This window comes from Anabrus simplex, chromosome 4, assembly GCF_040414725.1.
Source record: "Anabrus simplex isolate iqAnaSimp1 chromosome 4, ASM4041472v1, whole genome shotgun sequence".
NCBI classification, from domain to species: Eukaryota; Metazoa; Arthropoda; class Insecta; order Orthoptera; family Tettigoniidae; genus Anabrus; species Anabrus simplex.
This window is the reverse complement of record NC_090268.1, coordinates 220,931,483-220,945,415: the sequence shown is the minus strand read 5'-3', so window position 1 is coordinate 220,945,415 and position 13,933 is coordinate 220,931,483. Positions and strand designations below refer to the sequence as shown.

The following is a 13,933-nucleotide window of genomic DNA, read 5'->3' as shown; positions in this document are numbered from 1 at the left end:
CTAACGCCGAGGGATGTGGAGTGTTGTGTATGGATAACGAGATGCGTATTGTCGACATCTGTATCTGTCTCTCTTAGCTGATCAACAGCAACATTTCTGGCAAACCTTTAGGTGCAATTTTGCCGGAAGTTAATAACAGTCCGACAGTTTACAAGTGATTACTTTCAAATTCTTCATTCAAGTTTTGACCACACATTGTCACAAATATGTTAATTTAAGTTTATGACGGGATCAGCAAGTTCATTTCCAAATTGTACCATATGTTGTATATATTAGTGTAAATTGTGTAAAAAATAGTTTTTAAGAATAGTTCTAGTACAAGTTAATCTCCTAATAGACTGTAAAAATGTACAGATGTTTTAAATCCCATTCGTATCATGCCGTTCTCATTACCGTCACATGAGAGTTGACAGTTAATATTATTTCCATTGGATGTGAACTTATTATGGATGTCACATTTGAACTCTTAAACAAGAACAGCTTGTTCACTCCAGTATGACCTAATGTTCTTGTACTACAGTGCAAATTGTTATAAAAAATATTGTTTTATAATAATCCTAGTAAACATTCACTCAGAGCTCTGACTTGGAGTTAGAATTCATTTTTGACAATGCCTGCAATGACAGGCGAAACATGTACCATACTTAAACTTAATATAATGACAATGTCATAGTCCTAAAGACTTTACTAGTATTGAATAGGTGGTTTCAATCAATTAATTGTTTAACATTTAATACTCCAACAGTTTCCAAAAAAGTATTTAACCGCATTTAAACTGACTTGTAAACAGAAAATATTTCCTTTCCGTCAATAACTTGGAGGTGTTTAGTGTTATATTTTAGGGAAGCATGTATTTCTTGTAGTTTCTAGGCGATTCACGATGTGTACTGCGTTCCTGAGAAAAGTGTTTGAAGAATGTAATGTTTGACAGCATTATTCACAACGTGAATTTATGATGGCTAAAGACGAAACGTTCATACATTATAAAATGCGTAAAAATGCCCGCATTCATCCAAGTATGAAACATGCACAATCAATGAAAAAATACACTAAAATATGCACTTTCATTTTTATGCCAAGTTCCTTATTTAGCTTACCTTTTTTGGCACAGTTGACAACCAACATCATTTATTGGCTTCTGCATAGTCCTACGCTTATCAGTCAATATGTTTTTGTCGGCAGAGAATGGCATCTCTACAACACAAGAGTTATGGATGCAAACTGAAATTAACACATATGTGACAGTGTGCGATCAAATTCTTCATTCAAGTTTTGACCTCACATTGTCACAAATATGTTAATTTGTGATGTAGAGGGGTCATCCTCCGCCTACAAAAACATATTGACTGAACAAAAGAGTCCGAGTCCGGGTTCGCGTTTATGACCCTGTCCACTCTGTTCTTTGCCGCCACACCGGGCTTAACTGAGGAATATAAGTGACAATTGGTCTACCAGTGGCAAACATGTGAGTCCTAATTGGTTATTGCAGAGCGTAGTTCACAGGTTTTAATGTATATTAAATCCTGCTGCACATTTTTGTGTTTAAACGCTGCTTGTGCATATCTGATACACTCTTAATCATCTGGCGAAAAACTGTCTACTACGTAAAAAGAAAAAGTAGGTATTTACTTTAGAGTGAAATAAGAGAAATGTTAATTTAAATCATTACAGTTAGGTACACCGAGTGAGTGGCTGCACTGTGTGAGTCACGTAGATTTCAGCTTGCATTCGGCAGATAGTGGGTTCGAACCTCATTGTCGGCAGCTCTGAAGATGGCTTTCCGTGGTTACCCATTTTCACACCATGTAAATGCTGCGGGTGTACCTTACTGAATCAAGGGCACGGTGGATTCCTTGCCACTCCTAGCCCTTTCCTGTCCGATTGTCGCCATAAGACTGTGTCGGTGCGACGTAAAAAAGTAAGTATCAATTTTATTTTATAGCGATTTAACCCTTAAATGCATAGTGATGCAGATCTACACCATTATATTTCAAAGCACGTATAGCTCATAGCCGACTGTGTATCTGTGTTGTCTTCTCTTAGAAAATCGATAGTTTCTTTCGTAATCGATTTCTGAAACATCCAATCATGTTTCATTGCTCTTTTGTTTTAAATTGGCGGTTTAGAGATTGCATGCGAACTATGCGGTTATGTGTTGTATTGTGCTGTTTTGGAATGTTTGCCTTAATTTACGAGAGTTAGCTTTACATAAATATTTATTCTCAATATAGTAAAGGTATGTACTTCATTCTATAGGCGTATATTTAAAATATTACCTCAATTACTCGTTGAACTTTGAATTATTTATATGATGTAGAAATACATCACCATGCACTGTGGGTACTATCTTTTGTATATTTTTGTAGGACGGCTCGTTCATTACGAGAAAAGGATATCGAGCGGTTACTTGCTGATCTGGAAGGTGGATATATTTCTGAAGATGGATTGGATGATGATGATGATGATGATGATACACAAGACGATTTCTACGTGACTGATAATCAACTGATAGAAGATTAACAGGACGATCAGAGCAGTTCGGACGAAGAATGTTTCCCACCGGAAGTTGAAGAGCAGCCCACAAATTCATCTTGCCAACCACCAGTATGTACTGAAGAGTTCAATAAGAAAAAGTTGATTTGGAAGAAGGCGAATTTAGTTTACAGTGACGCTGAAATTGCATTCCAAGGCAGTACTGTAATGAACGCTGACATTACAAATCTAGATACTCCATACAGGTGCTTCCTTCACTTTTTCACCCATGCTTTCATTCAAAGAATTACTGATGAAACCAATCTGTATTCTACCCAGTAGAATCCCTCAAATCCATTTGTTGTGACAGCAGGAGATATAAAGAAGTTTCTGGGAATACTGATGTTTATGTCAGTTCAGAACTTTCCAAGTGTGAGATCGTTTTGGTCCACCAAATACGGCTATGATCCAGCGAAAACAGTCATACCAGTAAATCATTTCGAAAAATTCGTAACATACTCCATTTCAATAATAATGACCACCACCTACCTAAGGAGCATCCAGACCATGACAGACTCCATAAACTGAGACCAGTTATTGAGCACCTGAACAGAAGATTTTCTACTATCCCTCTTGACCAGTCCCATTTTCTGAAACAATACCTGGCTAATAAGCCTCACAAGTGGGGTTTCAAACTGTTTGTACTCTGTAGTTTGAAAGGTTATGCACATAAATTTGAAATGTATTCCGGTCAGGAGAACAAGACAAAGAAGCTTGTAAATGAGCCTGATTTAGGAGCTGATGACGATGATGCTTGTTGTTTAAAGGGACCTAACATCGAGGTCATCGGCCCCTAATGGTACGAAATGAAATAACAAAAAATTCAAATTCATCCACTGACCAAAATAAAATAAAAAATGTCATGAAGAATGAATGGATGGACATGAATCTTACAAAAAACAAAAACAAACAAAAACAAAAACAGTGGATCAGACTCAAAAAGAAGGTAGTTAATTAGAGTATTACTGACCAAGGAACCATTTATAAAGCACAATGATGCTTGATGTCTGAAGGGGTGCTAAATTCACGTCTAAGGCCCCACAGAATGGTACATGTCGCGAGTAAAGTAGAACCATGGTATTTGTCATTTTGGAGTACTGATCAAAAGTAGCGAAGACTCACGGTGGTCCACACAAGATGGTACTACTCACAAGTATTGTACTTCGTACAGGGAACGCAGACCTATGGTGTTTCGCACACAATGGCGCCACTCATAGCCAACGCAAACCGGTAAGGTTCCTCACCTAGGTGTACTAGTCACGGGCGCCGGTATTTCCGTGGTGTTCCTCACATAGTGGGTACCAATCACAGGCAACGCTGACCCACGGTGCCGCTCATATAGCGGTACAACTCACAGGCTACGCCCAGACCCGCGGTGTTGCTCACATGGGTACGACGCACGGGTACTGGAATCCACCAGGCCAGGCTTTTTACTCCAACTAATCACAAACCTATTTCGTACCAATTTAGTGATACTACTCGCAAGTACATGCAACCCATAGTGTTCCCCGCATGATGGTACGAATCAAGAGTAGTTTCATGGTTCTAATTCAATCATCCCTTGGTCACCCCTTGTAGTCGCCTCTTACGATACCGCGGGTGTATTCTACATGTGCGTCCCCCACCCGCAGGGGGTGATTTAGGAGCAACGAACAATGTTGTCCTCCGTCTAGCAAGAGTAATACCAAGAAATGTAAATCATATTATTTATTTTGATAACTATTACACCTCTTTACCTTTTGTTCATCACTTAGCTAAGGAGGGAATTCACTGTGTTGGAACAGTACAGCAAAATAGATTGCCTAATTGTGATTTGCCTGGTGAAAGCACTTTGATGAAGAAGAACATTCCTAGAGGAACATATGAAGAACAGGTTGCTGAATATGATGGGGTTACTTTATCAGCAACAGTGTGGAAAGATAATAAGGTAGTCACTTTTTTATCTACCTATGTGGGAGCTGAACCTGTTACCAAGATTCGTTGGTATGATAAAAAGTTGAAAGAAAAGGTAGAAATTCCATGCCCGCAAGTAGTACCGGAATACAATATGCATATGGGTGGAGTAGACCTGATGAACAGCTTTTTGGGACGATATCACATACCTGTAAAGAGTCGGAAATGGTACTTGCGTTTATTTTATCACCTAGTAGATTTCGCGGTGATAAATTATTGGGTTCTGTATATGAATTGTGATGCTAACAATGTTGCCACAAAACAGCAACTAAGTCTGGGTCAGTTTAGAAACGAAGTGGCCTATTCATTGTGCAATGTAGGTAGTAACCAAGAGGTCAAAAGAGGAAGACCAAGTAATGGTTCACTTGAAAAGGAAATACAGGCAAAGAAAAGATGGGGTCCTGCACATCCCTTGCCTTCCAAAGACATTCGGACTGACAATGTTTCCCATTGGCCAGTGTTTTCCAACCGTTTGCATTGTAAAATGCCGGAGTGTACTGGAACTACTCAGTGGTCGTGTGAAAAGTGTAATGTTCCACTTTGCTTGAACCAAAAGAACAACTGTTTCAAAGCATTTCATACATCGTAAACAGAGAATGTGAAAAGTATGTCCCTTCTTGTAGTATCTGCTAATATTACTGAAGCTATGTCTGTTTTGCATGTTGATGTAGATATACATCATACACATTTTAGTAAATAACAATGATTCTATTGAACTTAGAATTTTTAAAATTATTTTTCCTTGATTCTGACGTATTATTTGCTTTCAATTAATTCATTTTATGAAAATTTTTAAAAATCTTGCATTTAAGGGCAATGACGGCGTATAATGGAAAAGATGAAAGCGAAGCTCAATTCACAAGGGAGCGTAAGAACGGAAAATAAAACTCGGAGAAGGGGAAATTACGCCAGGACATTCAATTTTTGAAAAAAAAAAAATCATTACAACATGCATTTAAATTAAAGATAAATTGATTCTTCAGCCGGCCTCGTGGTGTAGGGGTAGCGAGCGTGCCTCTTACCCGGAGGCACCGGGTTCGATTCCCGGCCAGGTCAGGGATTTTTACCTGGGCCTGAGGGCTGGTTCGATGTCCACTCAGCCTACGTGATTAGAACTGAGGAGCTATCTGACGGTGAGATAGCGACCCAGGTCTAGAAAGCCTAAAATTACGGCCGAGAGGATTCGTCGCGCTGACCACACGACACCTCATAATCTGCAAGCCTTCGGGCTGTGCAGCGGTCGCTTGGTAGGCCAAGGCCCTTCAAGGGCTGTAGTGTCATGGGGTTTTGGGAATCGGTTCTTCATGGAAGAGCTTAAGTGGATTTTTGGCGTAAACGAGTTTATGGTGGTAAAAGTTTCTTAGAGGGTAGACGCATCTTTCAGTTGTGAAAGGATGTGAGCCTGAGCCTTAGAAGTATATGAAACTATCCGTCTCTATTTTCCTTTTATGTATGTAACGACTTAGTCAGCAGACTTACGGCACTTCTGTGCTCATTGTTGGGAAGATTAGATCTGCATTCTTCCGTTGTTTTCCTTCTTTCTTTCTTTCTTTCTTTCTTTATTTCTTTTTCTTTTTTCTAGTGGGTTTAAGTCGCACCGACACAGATAGGGCTTACGGCGACGCTGGGATAGGAAAGGCCTAGGAATTGGAAGGAAGCGGTCGTGGCCTTCTATTAAGGTACAGCCCCAGCATTTGGCTGGTGTGAAAATGGGAAACCACGGAAAACCATCTTCAGGGCTGCCGACAGTGGGATTCGAACCCACTATCTTCCAGATGCAAGCTCCCAGCCGCGTGCCCCGAACCGCACGGCCAACTCGCCCGATTGTTTTCCTTTTCGCAGTTGGAGATACTGTTAAATCTTTTCTAATGTGGAGGGAAACATTGATAAATTTACTGAATGTGTAGAAGTATGGATTTCAGTGATGATGTTAAACTTAATATAGTTCTGTTTATGAAAACGCGTAAGTCAATTATTTTTTCAAAAATGTTTATATTTATTTTTTCAAAAATGTGTATATGCTTCTCTTATTAATCTGCGTTGTTAAGATCAAACTTTCATCGTGTGAACATGCCAAATATGTGGCGGAAAAAGTTTACGGACTTAGTTTTCATCAATGATGATCGGGAAGATTTATTACGTTATTTTTTGCCATTTCCAAGCAGTTGACTTTTTTGACTTACGCCCTTTCATAAATAACAGATTCATACTATGTATATTATATGCATGATTAAGCTAAAACTTGCAATCATGCACGGAAAAAGGACACTTATTTGGAACCGGAAAGTAATGGAATGTTTGTTTGAGCTAAGTTCCTATAAAAGCATGGAGTTACATGAAAGTGATGACTTCCACCCTTCGGAGGAACGCAGACACCCAACATCCCCGAGAACGCTGGCCAGTAGCTGCATCAACACAAGGTGGGGAGACTCAGCTCTCAAAAACACGTGTGTTTGACGGTTTACTGCAGCACAACCTTGGCTCAATGGTCGGTTCGATTTCGTGCGTATAGCTCGGGGTCTGGGTGTTTCTGCTCCTCTCAATCACATTACAAACACGTTTACACCTTTACATACGAGGCACCGACTCGAGGTTAGGACATTCTCTTTCCTTTAAGTTTTTGATCTCATCTTCCTGATGACACGCCCCTCATGTACTCACGTCAGTGTTGACTGACTTAGCTCCTAAATTCGGTAAATATGAGTGAAGCAAGTTTTCCACTCCTTGTTTCATTTCTCACCTTCACAGTATGGAAGCAATTTGCAGTGTTATTGTTTTTATGTCCCATTACTTTTATGGTTGACGAAGACGTTCAGATGCCGGAATTTAGTACCGCAGGAGTTCCTTTAGTGCCAGTAAATCTACCGACATGAGGCTGATGTATTTGAGCATCTTCATATACCACCGGACTGAGCCAGGATGGAACCTGCCAAGTTGGGGTCAGAAGGCCTGCTCCTCAACCGTCTGAGCCACTCAGTATAGAAGCTGTGCGGCTGGTGCAACTGCAGTGTTCTGTGAGGAAACCAATGGAAAACAACCTCGTTTCCCTGTAGGATCAGGGCTGAACTCTGTATGGCTCTCAAACTAGCAGCCTTCAAGGGTAATTAGAAGAAAAAATAAAATATACAAAAGAAATACGAGGAAAATTAAAATTTCTCACATCGCCGACCGAGTCATCAAGTCTTTCAGTACTGTTTCTATCCACGAGCTTCACAGTTTCACCTGCACCTCATGCAGCACACCTACCTACTGGCATTTGGATGATTTGTAAACTCACAATTAAGATTAAAAATGCTTTGATACCGAGTGTGTTTGGAGAAAATGTCATACAAACAGGGAATAGTGTATTAATTTAGCCTGTTTCCAGTCATTAGACCGGGTCAGGAATGGAATGAATGTAGCCCCCATCTAGCGGCGAGGATAGGAATTGTGCCGGCTGCCGAAGCCTGTGGCACTTCCCTGGGACAATGATTACTGACTGACAAATGAAATGAAATGATATTGGAGTGTGTTGCTGGAATGAAAGGTGACAGGGAAAACCGGAGTACCCGGAGAAAAACCTGTCCCGCCTTCGCTTTGTCCAGCACAAATCTCACAATGAGTGACCGGGATTTGACCACGGAACACAGCTGTGAGAGGCCAGCGTGCTGCCGCCTGAGCCACAGAGGCTCTTTCTGCATTATTTTATTACCATTGTGAAATACAGACAGAAACACTTAAATTTATTGTGATGTTTAATCATACGATCTTGTCTTATGTAGGATGTGCATTTAAAAGGACGGTTTTCAGTCAGTTAAAACTGCCTCAATAGTAATAATAATAATAAGGCAAATACTCGTACTTTTGAAAACCTATATTTCGTGGGTGTATGTAGAGAATAGAAGTTGAAGGTGAGATGGACAGATCGAATCACGAATGAAGAGATAATGAATCGAACCCACGAGAGAAGATCGATGTGGCTAAATTTGACGAGAAGACGAGATAGAATGATAGGACACATCTTAAGACACCCAGAACTTGTTCAGTTGGTTTTTGAGGGAAGTGTAGGCGGTAAGAACGGCAGAGGTATGAATACATCCTCTGTGCGTAGGGGCGGTACAATACACCGTGCATGGGGCGGTACAATACACCATGCATGGGGCGGTACAATACACCTTGCGTGGGGGCGGCACAATACATCGTGCATGGGGCGGTAAAATACACCGTGCGTGGGGGCGGGACAATACACCATGCATGGGGCGGTACAATACACCGTGCATGGGGCGGTACAATAGTGTGCGTGGGGCGGTACTATACACCGTGCATGGGGTGGTACAATACACCGTGCATGGGGCGGTACAATACACCTTGCGTGGGGGCGGCGCAATACATCGTGCATGGGGCGGTACAATAGTGTGCGTGGGGCGGTACAATACACCGTGTATGGGGCGGTACAATACACCATGCATGGGGCGGTACAATACACCGTGCGTGGGGGCGGGACAATACATCGTGCATGGGGCGGTACAATAGTGTGCGAGGGGCGGTACAATACACCGTGCATGGGGCGGTACAATACACCTTGCGTGGGGGCGGCACAATACATCGTGCATGGGGCGGTACAATAGTGTGCGTGGGGCGGTACAATACACCGTGCATGGGGCGGTACAATACACCGTCCATGGGACGGCACAATACATCGTGCATGGGGCGGTACAATAGTGTGCGTGGGGCGGTACAATACACCGTGCGTGGGGCGGTACAAACACTGTGTTGAGGCGGTACAATCCACCTTGCGTAGGGGAAGTACAATACACCGTGCGTGGGGCGGTGCAATACACTGTGCGTAGGGGCGGTACAATACACCGTGCATGCGGCGGTACAATACACCTTGCGTGGGGGCAGCACAATACACCGTGCATGGGGCGGTACAATACACCGTGCGTGGGGCGGTACAATACACCGTGCATGGGGCGGTATAATACACTGTGCGTAGGGGCGGTACAATACACCGTGCGTGGGACTGTATAATACACAGTGCGTTGGGGCGGCACAATACACCGTGCATTGGGCGGTATAATACACTGTGCGTGGGGGCGGTATGACACCGCGTGCGGGGACGGTACAATATACTTTGTGTTGAGGCGGTACAATACACTGTGCGTGGGGCGGTACAATACACCATGCGTGCCAGCCATCCTCTATTCTGTTAGGTCTGACACTTCGGATAATTAAGGTATCGGCCAAAGAGAGGCGTGAAAATGGAATGGGGTCGGAAAACAATAAGTGAGGAGCAAGACACAATGCCAGTCTCAGCTGGAACCGTGATCTCCAACCCACACTGCCTGGACCCCCCAGCTCCCACCCACATGAGTGCTTTTTAAGCGATACCTTGCGGTGTCGGTCCTATGAAGTGTACACACCCACTATCATCAGTATGCGTACGCCACTATATCTACTTATATGGCCAATGCCAAACTCGGCAGACCGATGGGTCACGTTGCGGGAGATGGTGAGTTCTTATCCCACTGTCGGCGGCCCTAACGATGGTTTTCCGTGAGATTTCCAATTTTCGCACCAGGCAGTTAGGGCAGTTCCTTGCGACGTAAAAACAACAGAGAAGATATTTAAAATATCGTGTGAACCAGTTAGGAGAAAGCTGATCAAATGAGTTATTGTTCTAATGACTGCGAAGAATCAGTCCGTAATATGCTAGCGGACAAACAGGTATCAGAGCTACCAGTATAGAGAACAGGTGCGTCCCCCGCCCTTTGTCCAGCCTGCACGCCACACACACACACCTGTACAGAGATAGAGGCTTACCTTTCTTGTTAAAGCCGCCGTACTTTGAGCCAGCCGATAACACGGGGCCTAGCAGTAGAAGAGTGCAAATCAGTGTCTGTTCCATCATGTCACGAACACATGACAAGTTAGCCGCACACACGAACCACAACACTCCCGTCTGCCCTGCCTAGCAGTTCGACTCGCACTACAAGGACCAGACGCCAGAAGCTGTGCTGCCATCTCGAGACAAAGAACTTGTTCGCGCTCTCAGCGCATTCTGCCGACCTGTCTACCACAGTCTGGTGGAGTAACCCCTCACACCCTCTCCAGAAGCACCGGTATAGCTTGCATTAACTCTTTTCTTAAAAACTAAGCCAAGTTTTAGTTAACTCATGCCCGGGTCTCGGATTTTGAATAAAACAGAATGTCATTTACTATTATTAAATAAAGTACATTGTAATAGACAATCTGAAGAAGCGACAAAATTTACACTTCATCTCCCTTCGAATATTTCCTGTGCTAAATATTGCACATTTTGTAAACATTCAACATTCCGAAGTATTGAAGCAAGGGCCTTCGAAGGGCATGAGAAAAAATTGAATCAGCTTTCTCTTTATACCACAAACCACTGCTACGTGCAGTGCGGTCGGAAGAGGAAAGCATTAAGTCAATGACTTGCGGCCTTGGTCGGTGGATGCAGCGTAGGTCTCGGCCCACAAGTGGCCACGGCTGGTTTGTAGTCCGACAGCTCTGCACTCCGACCGACCAACCGAGCAGAGGAGGGATGGCCACGGCTGTACCGTTGCTCTACGTCTCTGATGATGCTTGTTGTTTAAAGGGGCCTAACATCGAGGTCATCGGCCCCTATGGCGTGAAATGAGACGAAATGCAATTTAAAAGTACAAAATTCATCCACTGATCAGAATTCAAAACGTGATGATGAAGAATGAATTGATGAATATGAATTTAAAACAATCAGTGGATCTGACCCGCAATGCCTCACAATTCCAGAAACAATATTACTGACCAAGGGACTGCTTCCAAAGCACAATCCTGAATCGATGATGCTTGTCTAAAGGGTTCAATATCCATGTCAACGGTCCCTCATAATGGCACTTATCGCTAGTAAAGCAGAACCATAGTATTGCTCAAGCTGCGGTACTAATCAAAGGTAGCGTAAACTCGCGGTGTTCCAAACATCATGGTACTACTCACAAGTAATGTAGGCTACATCGTACAGGAAACACAGACCTCTGGTGTTTCTCACATAATGTCGCCACTCATAGGCAACGCAAACCCATAGTGTTCCCCAAATAGGTGTACTAATCACGGGCGCCGGCATTCCTGTGGTGTTCCTCACATAGTGGGTACTAAACATAAGCAACGAAGACCCATGATGTCGCTCGTATTGTGTTACTAACCAGAGACAACGCCCAGACCCGTGGTGTTGCTAACAAGGCTACGACTCACGGGTACTGCAAAACCCACAGTGTACCCCGCTGGACTGCTACGAATCACAAAACTATTGAGTACCTAATAGAGTACCTAATTACAAGTAGTTTCATGGTTCTGAGTCAATCATCCCTTGGTCGCCCCTTTTAGTCTCCTCTTACGACAGGCAGGGGATACCGTGGGTGTATTCTCCGTCTGTGTCCCCCACCCACAGGGGGTAGATAAAGAGAAAAAAGAAGAAAAAAGTAGTGATCCGTCACTTCGAAAAATGAAGTGACGGACAAAGAAAGGCAAGGGCCACGAAGGGCATGAAAATGAAAGACTCCCTAGGCCTCGAATACTCTAATACCGTCGGGGTGGGAAAAGAACAAGAGTTGACCAAAGGAGGTCGGACAGGATAGAGGAAAGTGAGGAGCCTGGCACAAGTAAGTGGAAGCAATACCAGGACTCAGCTAAGGGCCCCGTGGTCGCCAACCCACACTCCCAAGTTGAGAGCTCCTTGGTCCCCTTTTAGTCGCCTCTTACAACAGGCAGGGGATACCGTGGGTGTATTCTTCATCTGCGTCCCCCACCCACAGGGGGTGCTCTACGTCTCCGTATTCGGGAGGCGGGAAAGGGCTGGCCCCAACCGTCGGCTGTCCTGAGAATGGTTTTCCGTGGTTTTCCATTCTCCTACATTAAGGCGAATGCCGAGACAGTTCCTAGTATAGGCCACGGCCGCCAACACCCTCACCTTCACCGCAACAAATCTCCCGGCCTGAGAGACGGTGTCACCGTCTAAGAGGCCCGCCTCCCCCTTCAGGGGAGGAATGAAAACGTTTTAGTAGTAGTTGCTGCCTTCGGCGTCGTATTCCTTACTCAATGTTCGCCACACTGCAAGATTTTCGCATGTTACATTATTTCGCGGCATTTCCTGGCTGCACATAGCTTACTTTAGAGAACCTAATAATAGGAAGCGTGTGTTACATAGATAGTAATACGTCCCGAAAGAAAAAAGAGGTGGTGGTGATTATTATTGTTTTAAGAGGAAGTACAACTAGGCAACCATCGTCTATATAACACTAGTCTGAGAAAACACTGAAGGGATCCGACACTTTGAAGAATGAAGGTATCGGTCAAAGAAAGACAAGAGCCATGAAGGACGTGAAAATGAAAGACTTCCTGGGCCTCGTAACCTAATACCGTCGGGTTCTGAAAAGAACAAAAGTTAACCAAGGAAGGTCGGATACGGTAGATGAAAGTGAGGAGCTTGGCACAAGTAAGTGGAAGCAATGCCAGGACTAAGCTAAGGGTCCCGTTGTCGCCAACCCACGATCGAGAGTTTGGAGCCCCTGGGACCCCTTTTAACTGCCTCTTACGACGGGCAGGGGATACCGTGGATGTTACTCTACCACAGACCACCCACAGGCGTTTTTCTGCTGTGATAGAATCTTATATGACGCCACCTTGGCAGTCAATTGCTATTGAATGGATTTAAGATCACTTAGGCTCAAATTAAAAGTGCATTTGACTTCATCAAAATGTTAATTTAAAATATTAGTAGTGGTTCAAGTTAGGTTTGAGGTAAGATCGTAGGGATTCATTCGATGATCATCTGCCATGCCCCAAGTCTCAGACGGAATCAGGACGAGCCTGTCCCGTTGTGGATTCTAGCCCTCCGACCGGAATAGGGGTCTTGGGTGGTATCTCATAACAAGATTGTCTAAAGCTGCATTCATGTTTGATGAGGGGGACCTATTGGAACGGAATCGGAACTGGTCAGAATATGACCTGCGCCCTTTTTAGGGGTGACTTATCTAGGATGACCTAGGGACGTTTATAGCGGAGACCAAACGTATCATAGTTGCCCAGCGACGAGATGAAGTAATTGGGACTGTTGATCAGTCCAGGATAGAATTTCCGGGACGTCTCTAATCTCATCAATTCTTAGGGATTGATGGATGTCCCGATTTCGTTGAAACTATTGTGCACCAGAGATGAGACGCAGCGCACGGTTTGGGCGTGCTACACCTTATCCAGGTGTGTTCTGTCTTCCATTCCCCAGACTGGACTGGCATACTCTAATATTGGTCGAAGGGATGTCTTGTACAGCGTGAGGCTGTTTTCTAGATTTAGGCCTTGATCGGCTTTCATAAGAGGAATAATTTCAGATAAGCATCTATGGGCAACAGCTGAGTGGCCTGGTAAGTGGTCCTGAGAGTCGGGATACCAGTTGCTACGGAATGGCAGTGGG

The 13,933-nt window shown here is 43.8% G+C and overlaps 1 protein-coding gene across 1 annotated transcript in view; it reads right to left on the bottom strand.

Annotated features, from left to right (window-relative positions):
- wb (wing blister) overlaps nt 1-10,419 on the bottom strand; it is a 682,542-nt gene extending 672,123 nt beyond the window's left edge. The window contains exon 1 of the mRNA XM_068227209.1: nt 10,288-10,419. Coding sequence (XP_068083310.1) covers nt 10,288-10,375 — 88 coding nt within the window. The 5' untranslated portion in view covers nt 10,376-10,419. The remainder of the gene's footprint in view (nt 1-10,287) is intronic.
- Between the last annotated feature and the right edge of the window lie 3,514 nt (nt 10,420-13,933).